Source organism: Asterias rubens, chromosome 5 (genome assembly GCF_902459465.1).
Source record: "Asterias rubens chromosome 5, eAstRub1.3, whole genome shotgun sequence".
NCBI classification, from domain to species: domain Eukaryota; kingdom Metazoa; phylum Echinodermata; class Asteroidea; order Forcipulatida; family Asteriidae; genus Asterias; species Asterias rubens.
Genome location: NC_047066.1, coordinates 8,895,614 through 8,915,034, shown reverse-complemented (window position 1 = coordinate 8,915,034; position 19,421 = coordinate 8,895,614). Strand labels below are relative to the sequence as shown.

The 19,421-nt window shown below is 40.4% G+C and overlaps 1 protein-coding gene across 1 annotated transcript in view; it reads left to right on the top strand.

The window, feature by feature from the left end:
- The window catches only part of LOC117290121 (fibropellin-1-like), a 33,510-nt gene extending 16,124 nt beyond the window's left edge, over positions 1–17,386 (top strand). Inside the window, exons 22-34 of the mRNA XM_033771377.1 lie at positions 7,203–7,319; positions 8,356–8,466; positions 9,380–9,496; positions 10,460–10,611; positions 11,933–12,224; positions 12,863–12,973; positions 13,096–13,253; positions 14,051–14,164; positions 14,822–14,892; positions 15,388–15,428; positions 15,749–15,845; positions 16,240–16,345; positions 16,895–17,386. Of these exons, the coding sequence (XP_033627268.1) occupies positions 7,203–7,319; positions 8,356–8,466; positions 9,380–9,496; positions 10,460–10,611; positions 11,933–12,224; positions 12,863–12,973; positions 13,096–13,253; positions 14,051–14,164; positions 14,822–14,892; positions 15,388–15,428; positions 15,749–15,845; positions 16,240–16,345; positions 16,895–16,966 (1,559 nt within the window). The 3' untranslated portion in view covers positions 16,967–17,386. The remainder of the gene's footprint in view (positions 1–7,202; positions 7,320–8,355; positions 8,467–9,379; positions 9,497–10,459; positions 10,612–11,932; positions 12,225–12,862; positions 12,974–13,095; positions 13,254–14,050; positions 14,165–14,821; positions 14,893–15,387; positions 15,429–15,748; positions 15,846–16,239; positions 16,346–16,894) is intronic.
- Positions 17,387–19,421: the final 2,035 nt, after the last annotated feature.

Here is a 19,421-nt window from a genome sequence, read left to right as displayed (position 1 = left end):
AAAAAGAAGAAAGTTTACCTGTAATTGGAAGTCGGAAAAGCAACCGACCAGCGACGGAGGCATTAGAATGGCATAACCAAACTCCGCCGCATGGTGGCGCCCTCCTAACTCACCGTCTGCCTCTCGCTGCCTCAAGGACGGCACAACGCTGCCTCCACATCTTCTCCCACACAAATTTGTCGTCGCCCCGACGACAAGTCAAAACTTTATCGCTAAACTTTAAAACACTTAAAAACTTTTGTCAAACAAGTTAACAGTTAAATACAACACCTTTAAGAGTAACACACAACTGCTTTAAACTCCTCACTTTAAACTCCTACTTTAAACTTCTACTTTAAACTTCTCAACTCAACTGTTCTGGCAAGACTTTACTAGTGAGTAGATAAATGCACATACAATTATTATCACAATTTTGGAAAACTAAGCAAGGTTGAAATGCCCATGGGTCCTTTGAGCTTCCTCACCTCAACTGTTCTTATTCCAGTGATAAATACGACAGTATTTTGTCACACATTCCAATTCAGTTCTGTTTCCACATGTAATTGGGGATTGGAGCAGCAATAGTTCATACTGATAATTAGTCTGTATCAGAGCTACTCAAGTCTTTCTCAGTAGTGGCTGCCATCATATCTTTGACTTGAGTTAATAAGCGAACAACATTAGAAAACTGGTACCTACTTGGGGGTTTTCCTTTCGTCGTGCGGTTGGAGCGTCTCGGTTTCCTGGGCACTCCTGCGGCTGCCATAGCTTCGGTAGTCGTCTCAGCACTCCCAGTTGTGTCAGTTGGTGACATCTGTGGTCCTTCCACAGATGAGATGTCATGGGTAGTTCTGAGGATAAAGTTCTCACCTGGTGCACAGAGCTGATCTGCTGCAAGGGGCTCGTCTGAAGAAGAGGAGGCTGGAACTGCTACAAGGGGCTCGTCTGAAGGAGAGGAGGCTGGAACTGCTACAAGGGGCTCGTCTGAAGGAGAGGGGGCTGGAACTACTGCAAGGGGCTCGTCTGAAGGAGAGGAGGCTGGAACTGCTACAAGGGGCTCGTCTGAAAGAGAAGAGGCTGGAACTGCTACAAGGGGCTCGTCTGAAGGAGAAGAGGCTGGAACTGCTACAAGGGGCTCGTCTGAAGGAGAGGGGGCTGGAACTACTGCAAGGGACTTGTCTGAAGGAGAGGGGGCTGGAACTACTGCAAGGGGCTCGTCTGAAGGAGAAGAGGCTGGTATGGGGGCGTTGGAGGGTGGCTGTTTGGGAAGGGTTAGTGTCACTCCCCAGTTGTCATCGCTCGTTGATGATGAGGTTACACCATCAATAGTGTTATCGTCTTCTGTGCTCGGGGTGGTTGGGGGTCTGGCATCCCAAGGGCAATGTTTCAGCTCACAGCGATGAAACACTTTTTGTCGTCCACTTGAGTTTCGCACCACATAAACTGGTTGTCCTTTGAAAGGCTGTTTCACTACCATGTATGGGTCGGTTTCCCAATAGTCCTGAATCTTTGCCCTTCCTCTGTGAGATCGGTCTCGGACTAATACGAATTCTCCTGTACAAAGGGGCCTCTCAAATACATCTTTCTCAAATGCAGAAGTTCTTAATTCTACCTTCTTGTCTAAGTTCGCTGTAGCAAGGGCCCGCGCCTTATCAAGATTCTCACAATGCTTTTTAGCGAAGGAGCCAGCACTGACGCCGCTGAGTTGAGAACGATCCACTCCAAGAACAAGGTGCTGGGGTAAGCGAGCATTCCTCCCGAACATCAAGTAGAAGGGTTCGTAACCAGTACTAGAATGTTTTGTGTTATTGTAGACTGTCACTAAATGAGGAATAGAGTCGGTCCATCTTGTCTTCTTATGGGATGGCAGGGCAACAAGCAAGTTATGGAGCGTTCTGTTAAATCTTTCACATTGCCCATTGCCCTGGGGGTGGTATGGTGTGGTGTGGGACTGTCCGATGCCATACAACGTGCAAAGCTCCTGCACTACCTGAGCGAGAAAACACTTTCCATTGTCAGAATGCAGACGCAACGGAGCACCAAATGGTATGATGAGATGTTTCACCAGCATTTTGGCGACAGTCTGTGCACGTTGATCCTTTGTAGGGATTGCCCAAGTGTACTTCGTGAAGATGTCTGTGAGTACAAGTACATTTTCATACCCATCAGATGACTGCTCCAGTACAGTAAAGTCCATAGCCACTACCTCAAGGGGAGCTGTGGCACGTAGAGTTCCCAGTGGGGGCCGAGTAGCACGAGTAGGACATCTGCTTACACTGCATCTTTCACACTGGTGACACCAAGTGTGGACGGAGATTTCCATTCTTTGCCAGTAGAAGAGGGGTTGTATCAGCTTCAGGGTTCGCTTTACGCCAAAGTGTCCTGCATTATCATGAAAAAGAGTCAATATCTCCTCGTGTAGTCGGGCAGGGGTCACCAATCGTTCACACATACCGTCTCCTTGCAATATAGAACGTCGGTACAGGACTTCATTTTTGAAGAAGAGTTGGTTCATATGTTTAAGAACTGAAACAACGTCACTTGGTTCGTTCTGCCTCTCTTGTTCTGATGGACGTCTTTGTCTCTTTACGTAGGGGATGACCCGTTGGAGAATGAAATCTTCATCTTGTAAACTTCTCAGCATCTTTGCAGAATAGCCCGGTAAACTTTGGCTGCCTTCGTCAGTAGTTACTTGGATTTGATGGGCCAACATCTGAGGAAATTCTGTGGTTACACCAACTGGACCACAAGTGGCGCGGATGGTACAAGATGATAGCTCAGCATCTGGGGTGGACTGTAAATTGAGAGCTGCATCAACTGGTCGTGTGTCAAGTCGCGAAAGGGCATCTGGCGCTTGATTCGTTCGTCCAGGACGGTATTCTAGTTTGAAGTCAAATGCTGACAACTGCTGTACCCACCGCATCTCAGCTGCACTCAGGTTTGCGGTATCCAAGTATTTGAGGGGATTGTGATCAGTGAGAATGATGCACTTGTTTCCAAACAAGTAATCCCGGAATGCCTGACACACGGCCCAGCGTACGCCCAACAACTCCAACTTGAATGCCGAGTAATTTTTATCGTTCTTCTCTGCTGGTCGTAGTGATCGTGAGGCATAGGCTACCACTGACTTTGAGCCATCGCGTTGTTGTTGTGAGAGCACGGCACCAAGCCCTTTACTGCTTGCATCTGTTTCCACTGTAAATGGTAGCGAGAAGTCTGCAAACCTCAACACCGGGGCTTCAATCAACTTTGACTTTAGTGACTGTATCGCCGAATGTGCCGCCTCGTCAAGTTCTATTCTCCTCTGTCCGTCTCTGATTTTTCCTTTACGCGATGTCCCTGTGAGATATTTGAGAAGTGGTGCAGTGACGCTAGAATATCGGTGAATGAACTTGCGAAAGAACCCAGTGAAGCCAAGGAACGATCGCAGATCTGTGACAGTTGTTGGCACTGGCCAGTCTTTTACTACTGCAATCTTACCAGGGTCTGGCTTCACCCCATCTCCGGCCACGATAAGGTGTCCAAGATATTTCACTTGAGTTTTGAAGAAGTCACACTTTGAAAATTTCAGCTTTAAACCGTGTTTTTGTAATCGCTGAAATACCATTTCGAGACGCTGTAAATGTTCCTCATAACTGGCGGAATATACTATGATATCATCAAGGTATATTAAAAGACTCTGCAAGGCTTCATCACCAAAACATCGCTGCATCAACCTCTGGAACGTTGCTGGACTATTGCAGAGGCCGAAGGGCATGCGGGTGTACTCCCACAGCCCAAAAGGCGTTGTGAAGGCAGTCTTTTGGATGTCACTCTCTTCCATGGCAACTTGGTAGAATCCAGACGTCAGATCCATGGTGCTGAAATACTTTGCATTCCCAAGGGCCTGAAGAGACTCATTGATTCGGGGCAACGGAAATGCGTTCTTTGTCGTCAAACTATTAAGTCTCCTGTAATCCACGCATAAGCGAATTGAGTGGTCTTTTTTCCGCACGACTACAATCGGGGATGCCCATGGGCTTGAGCTTTCTCGGATGATCCCTTTGTCAAGCAGCTCATGGATGTGTGCCCTGACTTCTTTGTATTGTGATGGTGGAAGTGACCGGTATCGCTGACTAATGGGGGAGGCATCACCTGTATCAATGCGATGTCTGACGGTGTCAGTGTGGCCCAAGTCACCATCGTTCTTCGAGAATACACTGTCATACTTCTGGAGCAGCTTTTCGAATCTTGAAGCCTCTTCGTGTGAAAATTGATCTCCCAACTTCAGATCATGCAAAAATGACGGTGTATCATTCTTGTCAGACGTAGACATCGAAGAACAATTCACTGAGTTTTGCTTCATGTTGTACTCGTGGGTTTCGTCCTCTGGTGTAATGAGTTCTCCGTTATATAGAGTACCGATGCAGGTATGACCTGGTAAGACAACATCTCGATCTGTGTCGTTCGCTACAATGAAGGAGAACTTTCCCCCATGGACACTGACTAATGACCTATTCAATTGAATACCATTGGGGAGATTGGATGATTCACCAGATTCCAATACTGCAACGTACGCTGTGTTATCTGGACCCGGGCTGGCTGAGGCTTGTAAAATCATCATCTGTTTGGCAGGGATTATAACAGCTGGTCCCCGACGGAGATATGCTCTACTAATCTGATTTTGGTTCGATGTAAATTCTTCACGTTTCTGCACTGTCTGCATTGCACTCTCCCACACTTTGTGATTGTCATGTGGCTCAATCTTCTTCAGATGGGTCTGTCCCTGAGATGTCATGAATTTGCTCCAACATTCCTTCAGGACGTTCATTCCAATAATACCTGATGCCATGGTTGATACCCGGGAGTCCTCAATGACGAGCACCACCCTGGATGGAACAGTGATGTCAAAGACTGAGATGTTGGTTTCAAAAACTCCAGTGTATGGTATGGAAGTGCCATTGGCTGATACCAGCTGGAAATACTCTGGTACGCTCATCAGTTGTATACCTCTTGGCTTGAAGTGTGTGACGTAGAAATTGTTGGTGATAGTTGTCACCATAGAACCAGTGTCCAAAAGACAAGGCACCTGTTGCTCACCAAAGAGTGCATTGACAGTAAAACAATCAGCAGTCGCCTTGGTCATAAATTCTCTTGTATTACAGTTAAGCAAGCCGTCACTTTTCCCCCTGGCTGTCTGGCTCGAAACAGACAAGGGAGCTAGTTTCCCATCTCATTCTTACGGCTCTGGGTGAATCGCTGACCGGGATACGACTGCTGGGGAGGTGTCGGGTGTGTCGGGAAAACATTTCTTGGCTGGCGGCGAGGGGCCGGGCAGTTACGAGCAAAATGCCCGAACTGGTCGCAGTTGTAACATCTGGGTGGGGATGGAGATTCGGGTCCGCCTTGCCAGTGTTGGGGCCCGCTGCTGGGGAAGGAGACATTGGCATGACTCGTGATGGCATCTAGTTTGTTGAGAATTCTCTTCATCTGCTCCTCCAAACAGGTGACTCTGTCTCTTGAGTTTTCTTGAACCTGCAGAGCGGATGCGCTTCGAGGTGTGGTTTGATGATGAGCATGTTCGCGTTCATCTCTCTTCACTGCCCAGTTCTTAAGCTCGCAGAATGAAATCTCGGAAGTTCGGTCAAGGAGATCCCTGCATGAGTGACGCAGTCCCTCTGTCTCGATCCCATCCACGAATTGTTCCTTAATGATTGTGTCAGGGGTTTTGTACAGGCCTGGATCCTTTTTCTGCAATCGATGAAAGAGTCTCTCTAAGTCAATAGCATACTGGCGGATTGACTCACCTTGGCGTTGTCGGCGTTGCAAGAATTGGCGTTGTAGTTCCCCACTCGTAAGTGATTCTCCGTATGAGGACTGAAGATACTCCAAACAATCCTGGGCGCTTTTCCCACCAGAGAGGAGGGACCTTACTTCGATCTTTGGGCCGGCACGCAGGTAATCCAGCAAAAACTGTCCCCTCTGGTCAAGTGGCACGTTGTATCGTTGGAATGCGTTTTTCATTGACGATACAAATTCTTCTACTGTAACCGATTTTATGGAGGAATCTTCTCTGCCTTCGAAGGTGTGAAGCTTCCGATCAGGTGCCATCACGACATGTGTGAGACTGGGGGCTGTTGAAGGAGATATCTGTGGTTTTTGCTCTCTGATAACGACGGAGTAGACATGGTCCTCCCAGCTGTCTTCAGGGGGTAGAATCATGTTGTCTACCTTGGGTAGCACCACTTCCTCACCATCCTTATCGATATAAGTGACGCCGATGGCACCCTCGAAATAGTCCTCCAGCGACTGTAGTGAGAGCTTTCCTTGCTGAAGAGGGAACCGAAGAGACTTTCCACCATCCTTGCTGACTTTTACAGTAGCACTCATTTCAACAGCTTATTTACACAAGACCTGCAGCACACAGGACTGGACAAACTTTGATACCATTCAATGCCTACAACATCGCTTTTGTTGTTTGAAATTACAGCAGTCAATCCCACTTCTGACACGTGTGGAGGGGGGTGACGAACGAGGCCTAAAATAATTTGAAACCTCGAAACATCAGTGGGTTCGGATTGACTCTTTAATTTGGTAACTGTAATTGGAAGTCGGAAAAGCAACCGACCAGCGACGGAGGCATTAGAATGGCATAACCAAACTCCGCCGCATGGTGGCGCCCTCCTAACTCACCGTCTGCCTCTCGCTGCCTCAAGGACGGCACAACGCTGCCTCCACATACGTAAAATAAACCAGGCACTTATCGAAAAGAGAAGGGGTTAGCCCCGCTGTTCCTGGCTGCGGCTGCTGTATGCGCCGTAGCACATTGTAAACCCTTATTAGGTGCTAAATAATTGGTGTTCTTGGCTGTGGCTGCTGTCTGCGCCGGAGAACAATAAAACCTTATTAGGTGCTGAATAATTAGGTCTCATAGTTCATCAATGCAATAGTCTATCTTTATTAAAGTTTGTGTGTACTCATCGCCTTGAGTACCTTGTTTGGTAGATACGTGCGCTATATAAAACTTCGATATTATTATTATAAGTCAAGACATCTCGCGTGCATAAACTGTGGGAAATAGTTCCCAAACCATGCAATTCATCTGATCACTCACAATCTCAATGCTCCTCGCGTTGAGTATTTTTCAGAGAATTAGTAATGTCAAAGTCAAGAAGCATGCTAAGACACCAACAACCACAATTGGCTAACTTGATTGTAGAATAATGTATGTTTTTCCCCTCTAGATCTTTGTTCTGTGCAGCCATGCGAGAATGGAGGCACTTGCCACCAGCTTTCTGACTTCAAATATGGGTGTGTCTGCGAAAATGGATTCTCCGGGTTGAACTGTGAAATTCCTTCAGGTTAAAAACTTACTCATTATTTATAACAGATAGGTTTTCTCGGTCAATTTCGGCAAGTGAGCAACCAATTTAAGCTACTCTATTTCGCGCGAAATCGAATGCTACAGAAAAGGGTCATTCGATTTCGTTTTATGATTAGTCAAATGTAATGTTGCGTCATTCGATTTAACAAAATGATCATTCAATTCAACAATCCATCAAAGTAGCATTCAAATTCGCAGTCGCTTCTTGAGGAGTGTTTGTACCGAAAAAGAATGACGATACGCTAAATTGAACAGAGGGCTAAAGGAATTTGACTCGACTCAAAACGAAATTGAATGGCCGAATTCTGATTTTGAAACGCAGTAACAACTGGAGAGGCAAAACAGCTTTAATTCGAGTGCGTGAAAATGAATTTGACTGCTCGTTTGCCGAATTTGACGGAGAAAACCTATAGTAAAGACTCTTGGGCAATTCCAAAGAAATAATTTATGTTCACTTTGTGTTTATGTATCTCATTGTTGTGTTGTTGTTTTTTCCATTATTGTTTTATCTCAGTGTTTGTATTTTTGTTTATCTTATTAAACAATGTAATCTTGCTGTATTGTGCTTATTTCTTTTAAGCATAATGTTTAGAATAATTATGTCAACAATTTGTGTACATCATCTTGAGATTTGTGTGCATGTAAAACGCTTTAAAAAAATTAATTATTATTATTATTTATTATCATTTGTGCATGTTTATCCAAGTCACAGGGTCATTTATTTTATTGCTTAAACCATGCAGCGATGAGAACTTTCGGATTTTTATCCGAGGTTTTTTTTTACACCCCAAAAATTGTCTTTTTCTCTTGAAATGACATTACTGTTTCAGTAGCTTATTTGAATCTACAACTCGAGTTTTCTTGGTGCATATACATTTTTGTTTTGCTCGGTCCATTAACAGCGGCCAGCCAAGAACCCGGTCATTAACTCGCTGTAAAAGTTGGCTCCTTACACTGATATTGGCTAATAAAGTAATAAATGTAGTCATCTGTATTACTTTCTGAACTTTCAGACGTCTGTGTGAGCGCACCCTGTAAAAATGGAGCAACATGTGTCAATGAATCACCATTATATACCTGCATCTGCACCGCCGCCTATATTGGTCAAGACTGCTCTATTCCAGGTAAGGTTCCTTATGGGTTTTTAAGGGTTGGCTTAATAATAACTATGCATGCACTTTTATGATAATTGAGAGATAATGAGAACTTGCAGTATTGACACTCTTTAGTGTTTAGTTGCATGTTACGCGAGCAACGTAATCGTGAACGTCAGTTATTGTGTTGTTAAAATGTCACGTTTTTAGAATACGTGAAGTTACCATTTTCACCTCATACGTGAGCATAAAAATAAAAAAGCCCCTAGAGGTGACGTTACCTAGAAACAACACAACTCTTTGAAGTGGATGTTCACGTTTTTGCTCACGTAACGTGCAGCTAAACCTCGCTAATATTACACAAGACTGACTTGTGATGGAAGGTGTGCTCTCAGGACGGACATTGTGTGGTGAGTTTTTGGTACTTTTGGAGCGTTTGGGTGCACCCCACAATGTTTTTATTAAAGGAAATTTTAAGAAAAACTATCATAGACAACACATGGGGAAGGTTTATTTTTTAGGTAGGAACTGCACTTGTGACATTGTGGAGTGTCCACCACAATATTATTAAGGGGAAAGTATAAAGTTGAGGGAATATATATAGACAACACCCGGGTAAGGCCTATACGTTGCCTATACGTTGTCTCTTCACTACTGATGATCTAATAGTTGTAGTTGACAGACCTCTGTTGCAGACAACATACATCCATCAGGGACAACTTCCTCTCCTCAAATATTGATGTAGTTTGTTGGTGATCATGTCTCGAAAGATTCTATCATACAAACTTGTTTTGAATGCCATAATGTACTCTTTCCAAAACTTCACTAAACTTGAATATTTATCTGAGAATTAGTAATGTCAAAGTCAAGAAGCATGCTAAGACACCAACAACCACAATTGGCTAACTTGATTGTAGAATAATGTATGTTTTTTTCCCTCTAGATCTTTGTTCTGTGCAGCCATGCGAGAATGGAGGCACTTGCTACCAGCTTTCTGACTTCAAATATGGGTGTGTCTGCGAAAATGGATTCTCCGGGTTGAACTGTGAAATTCCTTCAGGTTAAAAACTTACTCATTATTTATAACAGATAGGTTTTCTCGGTCAATTTCGGCAAGTGAGCAACCAATTTAACGACCAAGCTACTCTATTTCGCACAAAATCGAATGCTACAGAAAAAGGTTATTCGATTTCGTTTTATGATTAGTCAAATGTAATGTTGCGTCATTCGATTTAACAAAATGATCATTCAATTCAACAATCCATCAAAGTAGCATTCAAATTCGCAGTCGCTTCTTGAGGAGTGTCTGTACCGAAAAAGAATGACGATACGCTAAATTGAACAGAGGGCTAAAGGAATTTGACTCGACTCAAAACGAAATTGAATGGCCGAATTCTGATTTTGAAACGCATAACAACTGGAGAGGCAAAACAGCTTTAATTCGAGCGCGTGAAAATGAACTTGAATGCTCGTTTGCCTGCTCGTTTGAAGCTTCCCTGCTGAGGTGCTGTATAGTATTTGAGAATTGAGTAAAACAATGTCATGAAAATACGTGTTTACATGCTAAACTAATTTTCACAAATCACGAAAACAAGTTTCGTCTCAGCAGACTGACATTATTTAAGCATTTAAAAAGTACTTTCGTTACATTGGTTTACTCATTTCTCAAGAACTGCAGCACCACAGCTACTATTATTTTAAGGTAAACTTTCTACTTTGATCATCTTAAGACGGTGTAAGTTTAGTGTAAATCTGTGAACATTTTGTTTAGTGTAACAAGTGTTATCGGCAAATTGTTATCGTGACACCTGTAATTGAAAGTGTTAAAATATCAAATGATTATAGCCTTACCTAATTTTGCAATATGTTTTTTTTTTCTTCTTTTTCTTTTTTATCTGTCACACCCAGCATGGTGATTATTTGCGCATTACTATGGTCTTTATCATAGGATATAGATATTTGAAATAACTCGTAAAATAATTTCAATAACTAATTTCATTAGTGTTTTTTTTTTTCATTGCAGCCACGGATGACGCACCTCCAGTTGATTCAACTACGACTATAGTTATCATCTGCATGATCATCTTGGTCGTCATTCTTGTGTTTGGGTGTCTGGTTTACTTTCTCAGATATCGAGAGAGAAAACCACAAGAACCAACGCGGGACCAAGAAATGGTAAGAAACCAAGATATCTGTAAAAACTATATTAGAGGGCGTACTTGACTAGTTGTAAAAGCTACACAGCACTGTAAAGTTACATCCAAACACTGGAAAACCTTGATCATAAACAGCGATTACGCCATGAAAAGGTTGAGACTAAGGCCGTGTCCGAACTGGCGACTTCGGCTACAGCCACGGCTAGGGCGCGCGCGTCTCCCTATTCTTGAACACTGGCAGACGCGCTGATCTAGCCGTAGTTGTAGCCAAAGTCACCAATTCGGACACGGCCTAAGACTGGCATCGAGTTTAAATGAAACTTGCAATACCATTATGGCCTAACCATCTATAACTCATTTCGAAATGACAACAAAAACAATGAAGCTTTGCTTTTAGTTAAAAAGGAACATTACAGAGTTGGTCAAAAAAAACGTTAAAATCACAGATTTACAGTAAACTTCCCGGTCAAATGATGATGAGACATCCTAATAAAACTAATTTCCCGTTCGAAGTTCATCGCTTATCAAGTGAGCGTTTTATTCTTGTTTTTCTTTTTTTTTGCATCACTGTCGTGCTGGTGCTTTTATCAGTTTTTATCGCAATTTTCTCTTGACCCAGATGGCCGATTGGTCTCAAACTTCTACATGTTAAGTTTATGTAAATGGTGGATAACATAAAGTTGTTAACCTGTCAGCTACCGTTTTCTTTTAGCAAAAAAAAAACACAATTTAAATTTCCTTTAAAGTAAAACCTTGGGCCACACTAATATGATTGAGCCACATTGATATTAACGGATTTACCTTACCTCATTTTGGAAGTAATGTTTTTCGTTCGTTTTGTTTTTGGTTGTATCTGTCACACCCAGTAGTTGTAGTTTTTCCCTCCTCTTTGTGATTTTGCTTATATTTTGTGTTTTCTTCGGTTGTTTGGCTGTAGTTGTGCTTGTTCCTTGTCTTTTGTTTTTTTAAGTATAAACAAGGGTTCCCATTTAGTGGGCCTGTGTGCCTGTTCGGGGTTTCCCTTTTGCACCAATGTCATTTTTTTATGTACTTGTTCAAAGAAGGTAATACAAAAGAATATACACAAAAATATGTTCTAGCCTTTAGGCATACCGTTGAAGTGAGACGGAGAAAAACCTGACCCAAACAAACATATAGGGAATAGTGACTGAACAAATTTAAACGGGATTTTAGTGGGGGATGATGTCAGGAAAATGCTTTGGTCCTATGAGCTTCTAAATTCCTTTATAAAATGTGACATAATGAGTAATGCTCGCATGGTTTAAAAAAAATGCGTTACAATAATACATGTAGTTGTACTTTGCCCAAACTTCCCACAGACGGGTTACGAAAACAGAATAACAGACGACGATAAAATCAACACAGCTGCAATTGACTCCGGGTCAGTTGGTCAGAATCTAGCATCTGGATATGAGCCAGTTCGAGATGTTCATGTATCTCCAACCTATGAATATGTTGGTTTACCTACATGGGCTGAACCATGGAATGTATTGTGGGACAACTTTATTGTAGGAACAAAAGTACTAAGGAAGGGGCAGTTTGGTGAGGTGTTGTACGGTGGAGTAATGATTGCTGGAGAACTCTGCAAGGCTGCAATCAAGAAGCTGCAAGGTAAATAAGCATTGCTACACCTTACATCAATATTCGGTGATGACAGTATTATCTTCAAAAGTGTTTTACTTAAAAAAAAAAATTAAAACAAATCAAGTGCACAAGAGTCCATTTGGGTCGCTTTATAAAACCCTGTCATTTCACAACTAGCATTGTTTATCTAGGCCTAATCATAGCAGCCTTGTACCGAGAGACAAACTAACTGACAGCAATACCACAGTCTTTGAGATGGAGGTTGTATTGCACCAGTCCAGGGGCGGATCCATGATATTTGTACTGATTTGTACTGTGTGTCAACAGTTATTATTAATACTGTTGACACCACAGACTATTAAGGCTGGTTTGTGTACGAGTCAATGGGAAATTCTCTTGAAACAGTGGACCGGTCTATGTTAGGAAAAATCAAGCGGGTAAACGATCTTGGCCCTGGCCACTCAATCTTTAAAATATGTTTCTCACACTCATTCTCTTACAAGTTGGAAATGATATTTTAAATAAATTCATCTGCATAGTAACTAAATTAATTAGATGGTTGCTAACTGGCATTTAAACAAAGTATTAAATATGTGTTAGAAGTGGTTTGTAGATGTTTGTCTATGACTCCAAGCATAACAGTGTCATTGCAATTTTGATTTCAGAACATGCCTCCCCAGCCGAGAGAAAGATCTTCCTGGATGAATTTCTGTCCATGACCAAGATTGGACAGCATCCAAACATTGTCATGCTTCTTGGTGCGTGTCAACACGAAGGTAAAACCATTCACAAGTTATATTGCGTCAGTTACGAGACGAAACAGTTCATTAATAAATAGTGCTCTCAAATTGAGTTGTAGAAATGACATTTAACTCATATCACTCTGTAAAAACATCAGGTGAATTATACGTGGCCACGGAGTATCTTCCCAATGGTGACCTTCGTTCCTACCTCAGGAATGCTCGATCAATGGATGGTGAAGAATCTATGTCTTCTGACTTGCTCCAGTTTGCTTTGGATGTCGCTAAAGGAATGCAACACCTTGCTGCAACAGGAGTGAGTAAAAAGACAGAAGAAAAACCAAACTAGCATTGTATCGTTATTTATGCCAGTCAGCGGACTTGAATGTATCCAGAAAATACTGCTTAAAGGAACAAGTTACCTTGGATCGGTCGAGTTGGTCTTTGAAAAAGCCTTTTGTTTGTCTTTTGACTCCCATTAATGGCCGAACGTGTTAGTTCGCAAAATAAAAGGAAAACCACGCAATTTCGAGGCAACCTTGTGTGGATCATTGTATTCTACCTTCAAATCATCTTTCTAACTATATGCATTTTATAACAAACGGTTACAAACGCTTTTCAAAGACCAACTCGACCGATCCAAGGCAACGTGTTCCTTTAAGAAATTTATTTTATAACTAAAATAAACGAGTACGACACCAGTCGCAACAATGTCAACTTTATAGAACGATGGCTGGTATAACTTGCTTTTGCTGAGCAATACTTTACTGTGCTCAGCAGGTTTTTGTGCTTACAGGCTTTATCAAATTGGGCCCAAACTTGCATGGCTGATGATAAAAAAGATGTGGCCCGTTATTTGTCACTTTATAGACTAGAGTATCTAGGCGGGACAAAGCTCAAAGTTTTGGCCTAAAAATTCGGCACTTTTCGAGGAACATGTTGAAGTCACAAAGACCAACATGACAGTAAAAAAAATGTTAGAATGCCACCATAACAAATCTTTGAACATGACAACAAAATGCTTCTATTGTTTTATTAATAAATGGTTCAATTTCTTTTAATAACTGATAATGTGAGCTTCTTTTTCGATGTGTGCACTTTTACATATTATAGGTGATACACCGAGATTTGGCGGCAAGAAATATACTTCTGGATGAAAATCTGGTGGCAAAGATTTCTGATTATGGTTTATCACGAGGAGAAGATACCTATGTGCAGACGTCAAAAGTAAAAACAATCCTTCTTAAACAATCAACCTGCTATTATCCCCTAATAAAAAATAAAATAAAAATACAAAACATTTTATTGGGCGCTTAATACGGTTGTTTCTAAGCACACATCTAGTTTTTTTCTACAGGACATGTGGGACTACGTTTAAATTATGAGACCTACTCATTTCACATAGTACAGTGTAGTAGTTTACAATGTGCTGTGGCGCAATATGCTGCCAATCAAACCGGCCGTTGATTTCACAAGAGTTCAGGACTCGTCTTATCTCGAGTTAGGACGAGTTAACTTAGGATTAATCTTAAGGTCTGCATGCTACAGTGCAGGGTTGGGACTCGTCCTAAGTCCTAAGATTAGTCTTCAGTTAGGAATAGTTTTGTGAAATCGAGGCCAGGAACACACCGGGGCGAACTCCTTCTCGTTTCGGTAAGTACACCGGGTGTTTTTTCGTGCGTTGCACAGCACACTGGACCAACGGCTTTACGTCCCGTTAGAAGTTTGAAGCATCATGGTTAAGTGTCTTTCTTAAAGCCACAGGCGTCACGACTGGGATTCGAACCCCATTCTGCTGATCAGAAACACCAGAGCATGAGTCGGATGCTTTTACCACAAGTATAAAATCCTTACCTTGCCTAACATTTTATTCCCTCCTCTTAGACTCGTGTTCCTGCACGCTGGTTGTCTTTGGAGTCCTTGACAAGCAAGACTTACACTACAAAGAGTGACGTGTGAGTTTACAGTTCAGAAATTTAAACTCTTTTCATCCCAAATGTTTTGTACCTATAAGTTGAATGGAAAGGTCTAGTTGTAGACAACATTCATTGGCGAAATTATGTAGGATTTTACAATTTGCCATTTGGGTGTACACAAATAAATAAGCTATTTTTTAAGGCAGTTGAATTAAGAATTAATCAAAATAGTTGAGCAATGTTAAATGTTTCAGAGAAAATCTTTCACTCGATACTTTTTGGAATGAACAAATTGATGACCTAAGATTGTTGTACATTACACCAAATGAGGGACTATGGGGGAACTCTATAGATGGCAGCAGACTTACCCAGGTTAATCAAGTGTTCTTCGGAATATGAGCATGCTCCGAAAAACGTGAACAAATCAAATGTACCTGCTGGTAAGTCTGCTGCCACCTAACGTTTACAAGTCTCCTGTTCCTAACCGTAGGTTGCTTCAATCTCAATGATGCTTATCATAACATTCTCTTATAGATGGTCTTATGGAGTCCTCCTCTGGGAGATTGCAACTGCTGGTAAGACATGACTTGTATTTTGGGGGATAACATCTGATAACCATATCACTTCTTAATGTGGTTTTGGGTTGTTCAAAGGGAAGTGGTTCTCAAAATGTTTTAGTTCTCACCAAGAAAGGTTTTATTTGAGGGAGTACTACTTAGTTGTAAGAGTGATTACCAAAAGTAATGTTCCATTTAAGTATAAAAAGAAAAAAGGGAACAGGCAACTTTATATTTTTTGCAATAACTTTTCTGTGCGAATTTATAAAAAATAATCTAAGAATTTGAATTTAATTGTTAGTTCAATTACAAAACCTCCGCATATTGTTTGCCAATAGGTGGTACACCATACCCAGGGATACCAACCGGTGTCCTAGCGTCGAAATTGAAGAATGGATATCGCATGCCTAAACCAACCAACTGCCATGTCAAGATGTACGTATTTATGGGATACACGACTTTCATACAATGACTTGCTACATCTCTCCATTTTAAGGTTCTCCTCCTCGCACAAAAAGATATAATTATGATAAAGAAACTGTGATTTTAGACTGTGTACTTGTCTCCATTGATGTGCATGTGTATGTTGTGTATGTTGAACTGTGTATGTTGTAAGCTCCAAAAAGTAAATCATAATCTTTGTTGAAACGCCTCATGAAGATTCTTCTATTGTAACAATCATCTTGCTCCTATTGTTTTGCTTTCTTGGCTGGTCGTTGGAATTGTTTGTATTACTCTTTTGTTCATTTTTCTCTCCATTTGGTAAGCACTATGTTCTTGGTATGGCGCTTTGTACAGTTGTTATTACTAATACCACTCAATTTTACAGCTACGACTTGATGCTGAAATGCTGGCGGGAAAAACCAGACGAGCGTCCTTCCTTCAAGAACATCGTGACCGTTCTAACCACAATGACCGAGAACCAAGATGATCAGGTATTGTCTAAGAGCTACGGTATTTATATTCAACAAAATATTCAAATAAAATAAAATTGAGATAAAGATATGGATAACATTTCGATATTACTAGTATTTTTTTTTTTTTTTTTTTTTTTAAATGTTATACTTTTGGTATTACACAATCATTAACACAAGTGCCTCATTTGTTTTGAGATAAAATCATCAACAGCCTCGTAGGATACACAGATAATCCAATACTTTAATGCATGGACCTTTACAACTCGGCTTAAAAAATATCATCCAGAAAATGCATCCTTAGAACAAATAACAGGGGTGTACCTGTTTGGGACTCAAGCTTGCTTTGCTTCCTAGTGAGCTCCCCCTGCAGTATCCTAAAAGTGTACAATATTTGTTTCCTCCTGGCTTAACTGTATTATTTGGAACATGTATAATATATTATTGCCTGTTTTACAACGTTAATGTGGAAATAATAAATGTTAAAACCTTATATATAAATAAAATAAAAACCAGAAATACGAGAACAGACAAAAATATAATTTTATTTACTTTTATTTTTTTTCGCAGATGTACATGATCCCGTCACCAAGATCCGGAGAGCAAAATGTGAACATTTACTTAGAGTTTGAGGACAAATAGGTTTTGTTGAAGTTTGTTTATATATCTTCATCAGACGCGTTGCGAGGATTGGGACAATGTCTTTTGTCAAGTTCCAACGTTTACAAAGTATCTAACATCCGATAAATCTACTCCGCGGTAGTAGAATAAAGAAAGACAGTTCTCTAAAGAACATAATCTACCTGGCAAGAAGATAAACACATGGTTTTATCGCAGACCAAATATTGAAACCTCACCATGCAATGCCTCAAATCTTATATCAAACTTTTGTTAATCCTGTAGGGACTATTTTGTTGTTGTCGTTCAAATAGTTTGCAGAGCTTATAATATTTTCTCCCGACGATCGAGCATAGTTAAAAAGCACGACAGTTCTTTTCAGACGCTGAGAAATCTCCCGAAAATTCCGATAAATCTACTCCGCGGTAAATATATAGCAAGACAGTTCTCAAATGAACAAACTCTACCTATAGCAAGTAAATACATACATGGTGTTACCGCAAAGCATATATTTATAAATAACACTGTGTTACCAATAATTAAAACATCGCATGAATATAAGTACTTATGTCGTAAAGTCATTCCGTTTACTCAAGAATATTATGCAATATGTAAAGTTTGTTCATTTAGAACTCATGTTCGGTGTCTTATGACTACGTATTAGAATATATTGTTTACTGGTAACAGTTAATTTGACTGCGTTTCTATTTAATTTTAGCTTACGTTTTAGGAATTCATTTCAACCATCAGACAGAACAATAACTCATTTTCTAGATAGATTTGTAGGGATAAGGGGGCGTGCAGGAATGGATATTTTGTAATAACCTAGTTTTCAACTGCTAAATGAATGTTGACTGTTTTAATTACCTACTCTTGATTATATTTTTTTGGTGGATAATTCTTGTTATTGTATGTTTTGTTTTAGCGGTTGTTAAAGTGGTTGTTTTGATGACTGAGAAAACACTTTTCATTTGTATGTGAATAATCCCATTTAAAATTATTTTATGTAACCTATGTTTATACGGTGTTTTTTTTTTTCGTTTTTTTTAGAAGAGTAGGCCTAAATTAGATTTATACGCTGATTATAGGCCTTACCTCTATAGTTTTCAATCATTACAATCAACATTTATATAATATTCAATTATTTTAATAAATTAACAGATCCATTATGCTAATGCAACCTGAAGCTTTTTGTGGTTTGTCAAGGGTTTTGTGCACGTTCAAGCTTGCCGATTGCAGGAATCGAAATAACCGATGGTAAGTTAGGAAGTTACTTTGTATGTACAGGAATTAAAAGTGAATGGAGATACAATAACAGTGAAGAGGATATTTTAGATTGAATACATAAATCGTGGGAGGAAAGGACGGATACAAAATGGTTATAATCAACAAAACCTTCGGCAGAGATTTCCCTTCCTCACGATGATTAAGGTCACTTAAAAGTGACCAGTAAAAAAAAAATAAAAAAATTAAATTCTCAAGACAAAAAAATTGTTTAAAAGCATTCGGAGTTGCATTTTAAGCACAAGGCCGGACTTACCGACAACATAATCAGTTTCGAGGGACACCGTGAACATAACTCGTGTTATTGTTATTCCTTTTTGTTTTAATTTAATATTTTATTTAAACTTTTACATGAAAAGCGGTTTGGGATTCGAAATGCATGCATGCAATACAGAGACTTGTGCATCTTAAAACGAAAATGACGTCTTCGTTTTTGATAGAGTTTGTTCCCCAAAGATTATCGTACAATTACACCTAATCACCCCCATCTCGGTAATACCGGCATAGTTACATTAAGGATTCACATCACCATTCGTCCACAAAAAGACAAGCACAAAACCGTATAATGTAACATAATTTTATCTGAAAAGTGAATAACGGGATTACAAGATTAATGTATGCCTGATTGAAGTAAACTCTGAAATGCTACTATTGGGCATGTTTGTGAGTTGTTGTAAAATTGTTAATGGCCACTGCACTTATTTGCGGTGTTACTGTGCTACTTTCTTCAAAGGTATTTATTGCATCTTCTATTTCAAAGACTAATAAAGTCCAATTTATTGGTGTTCAGTAACACTTTGTACTTGAAAATAACACTTCGCTTGGAGAACTTTCTCTTTTCAGTTTACTTCATTCAACAGGGCAAGAAGTAATTTCAAAGTTTGCCACAGCCTATAGGAAAATAGGTAGGTCTTAAAACCCTTTTTGAAGGACAAAACGGCTTAGTATTTTTAGAGATGGGAGAGCCGGTGCTTCATAAAGGAAAGAGCTCTATCACTGGCTTGCTTGCGTGACTTGCCAACTTTACTACATGATGACATCAGAACTCTTAAAAGGAATCAAAGCAGTCATTAAAGGCAAAAAACAGATAAAATATTGGGCACAGCGATTTGTTTGATTTAATAAATATTCAATTTAATAAAATGTACAGAAGCAGGTTAACGATAGATTGTAGATTGATGTCACGTAGAATGCA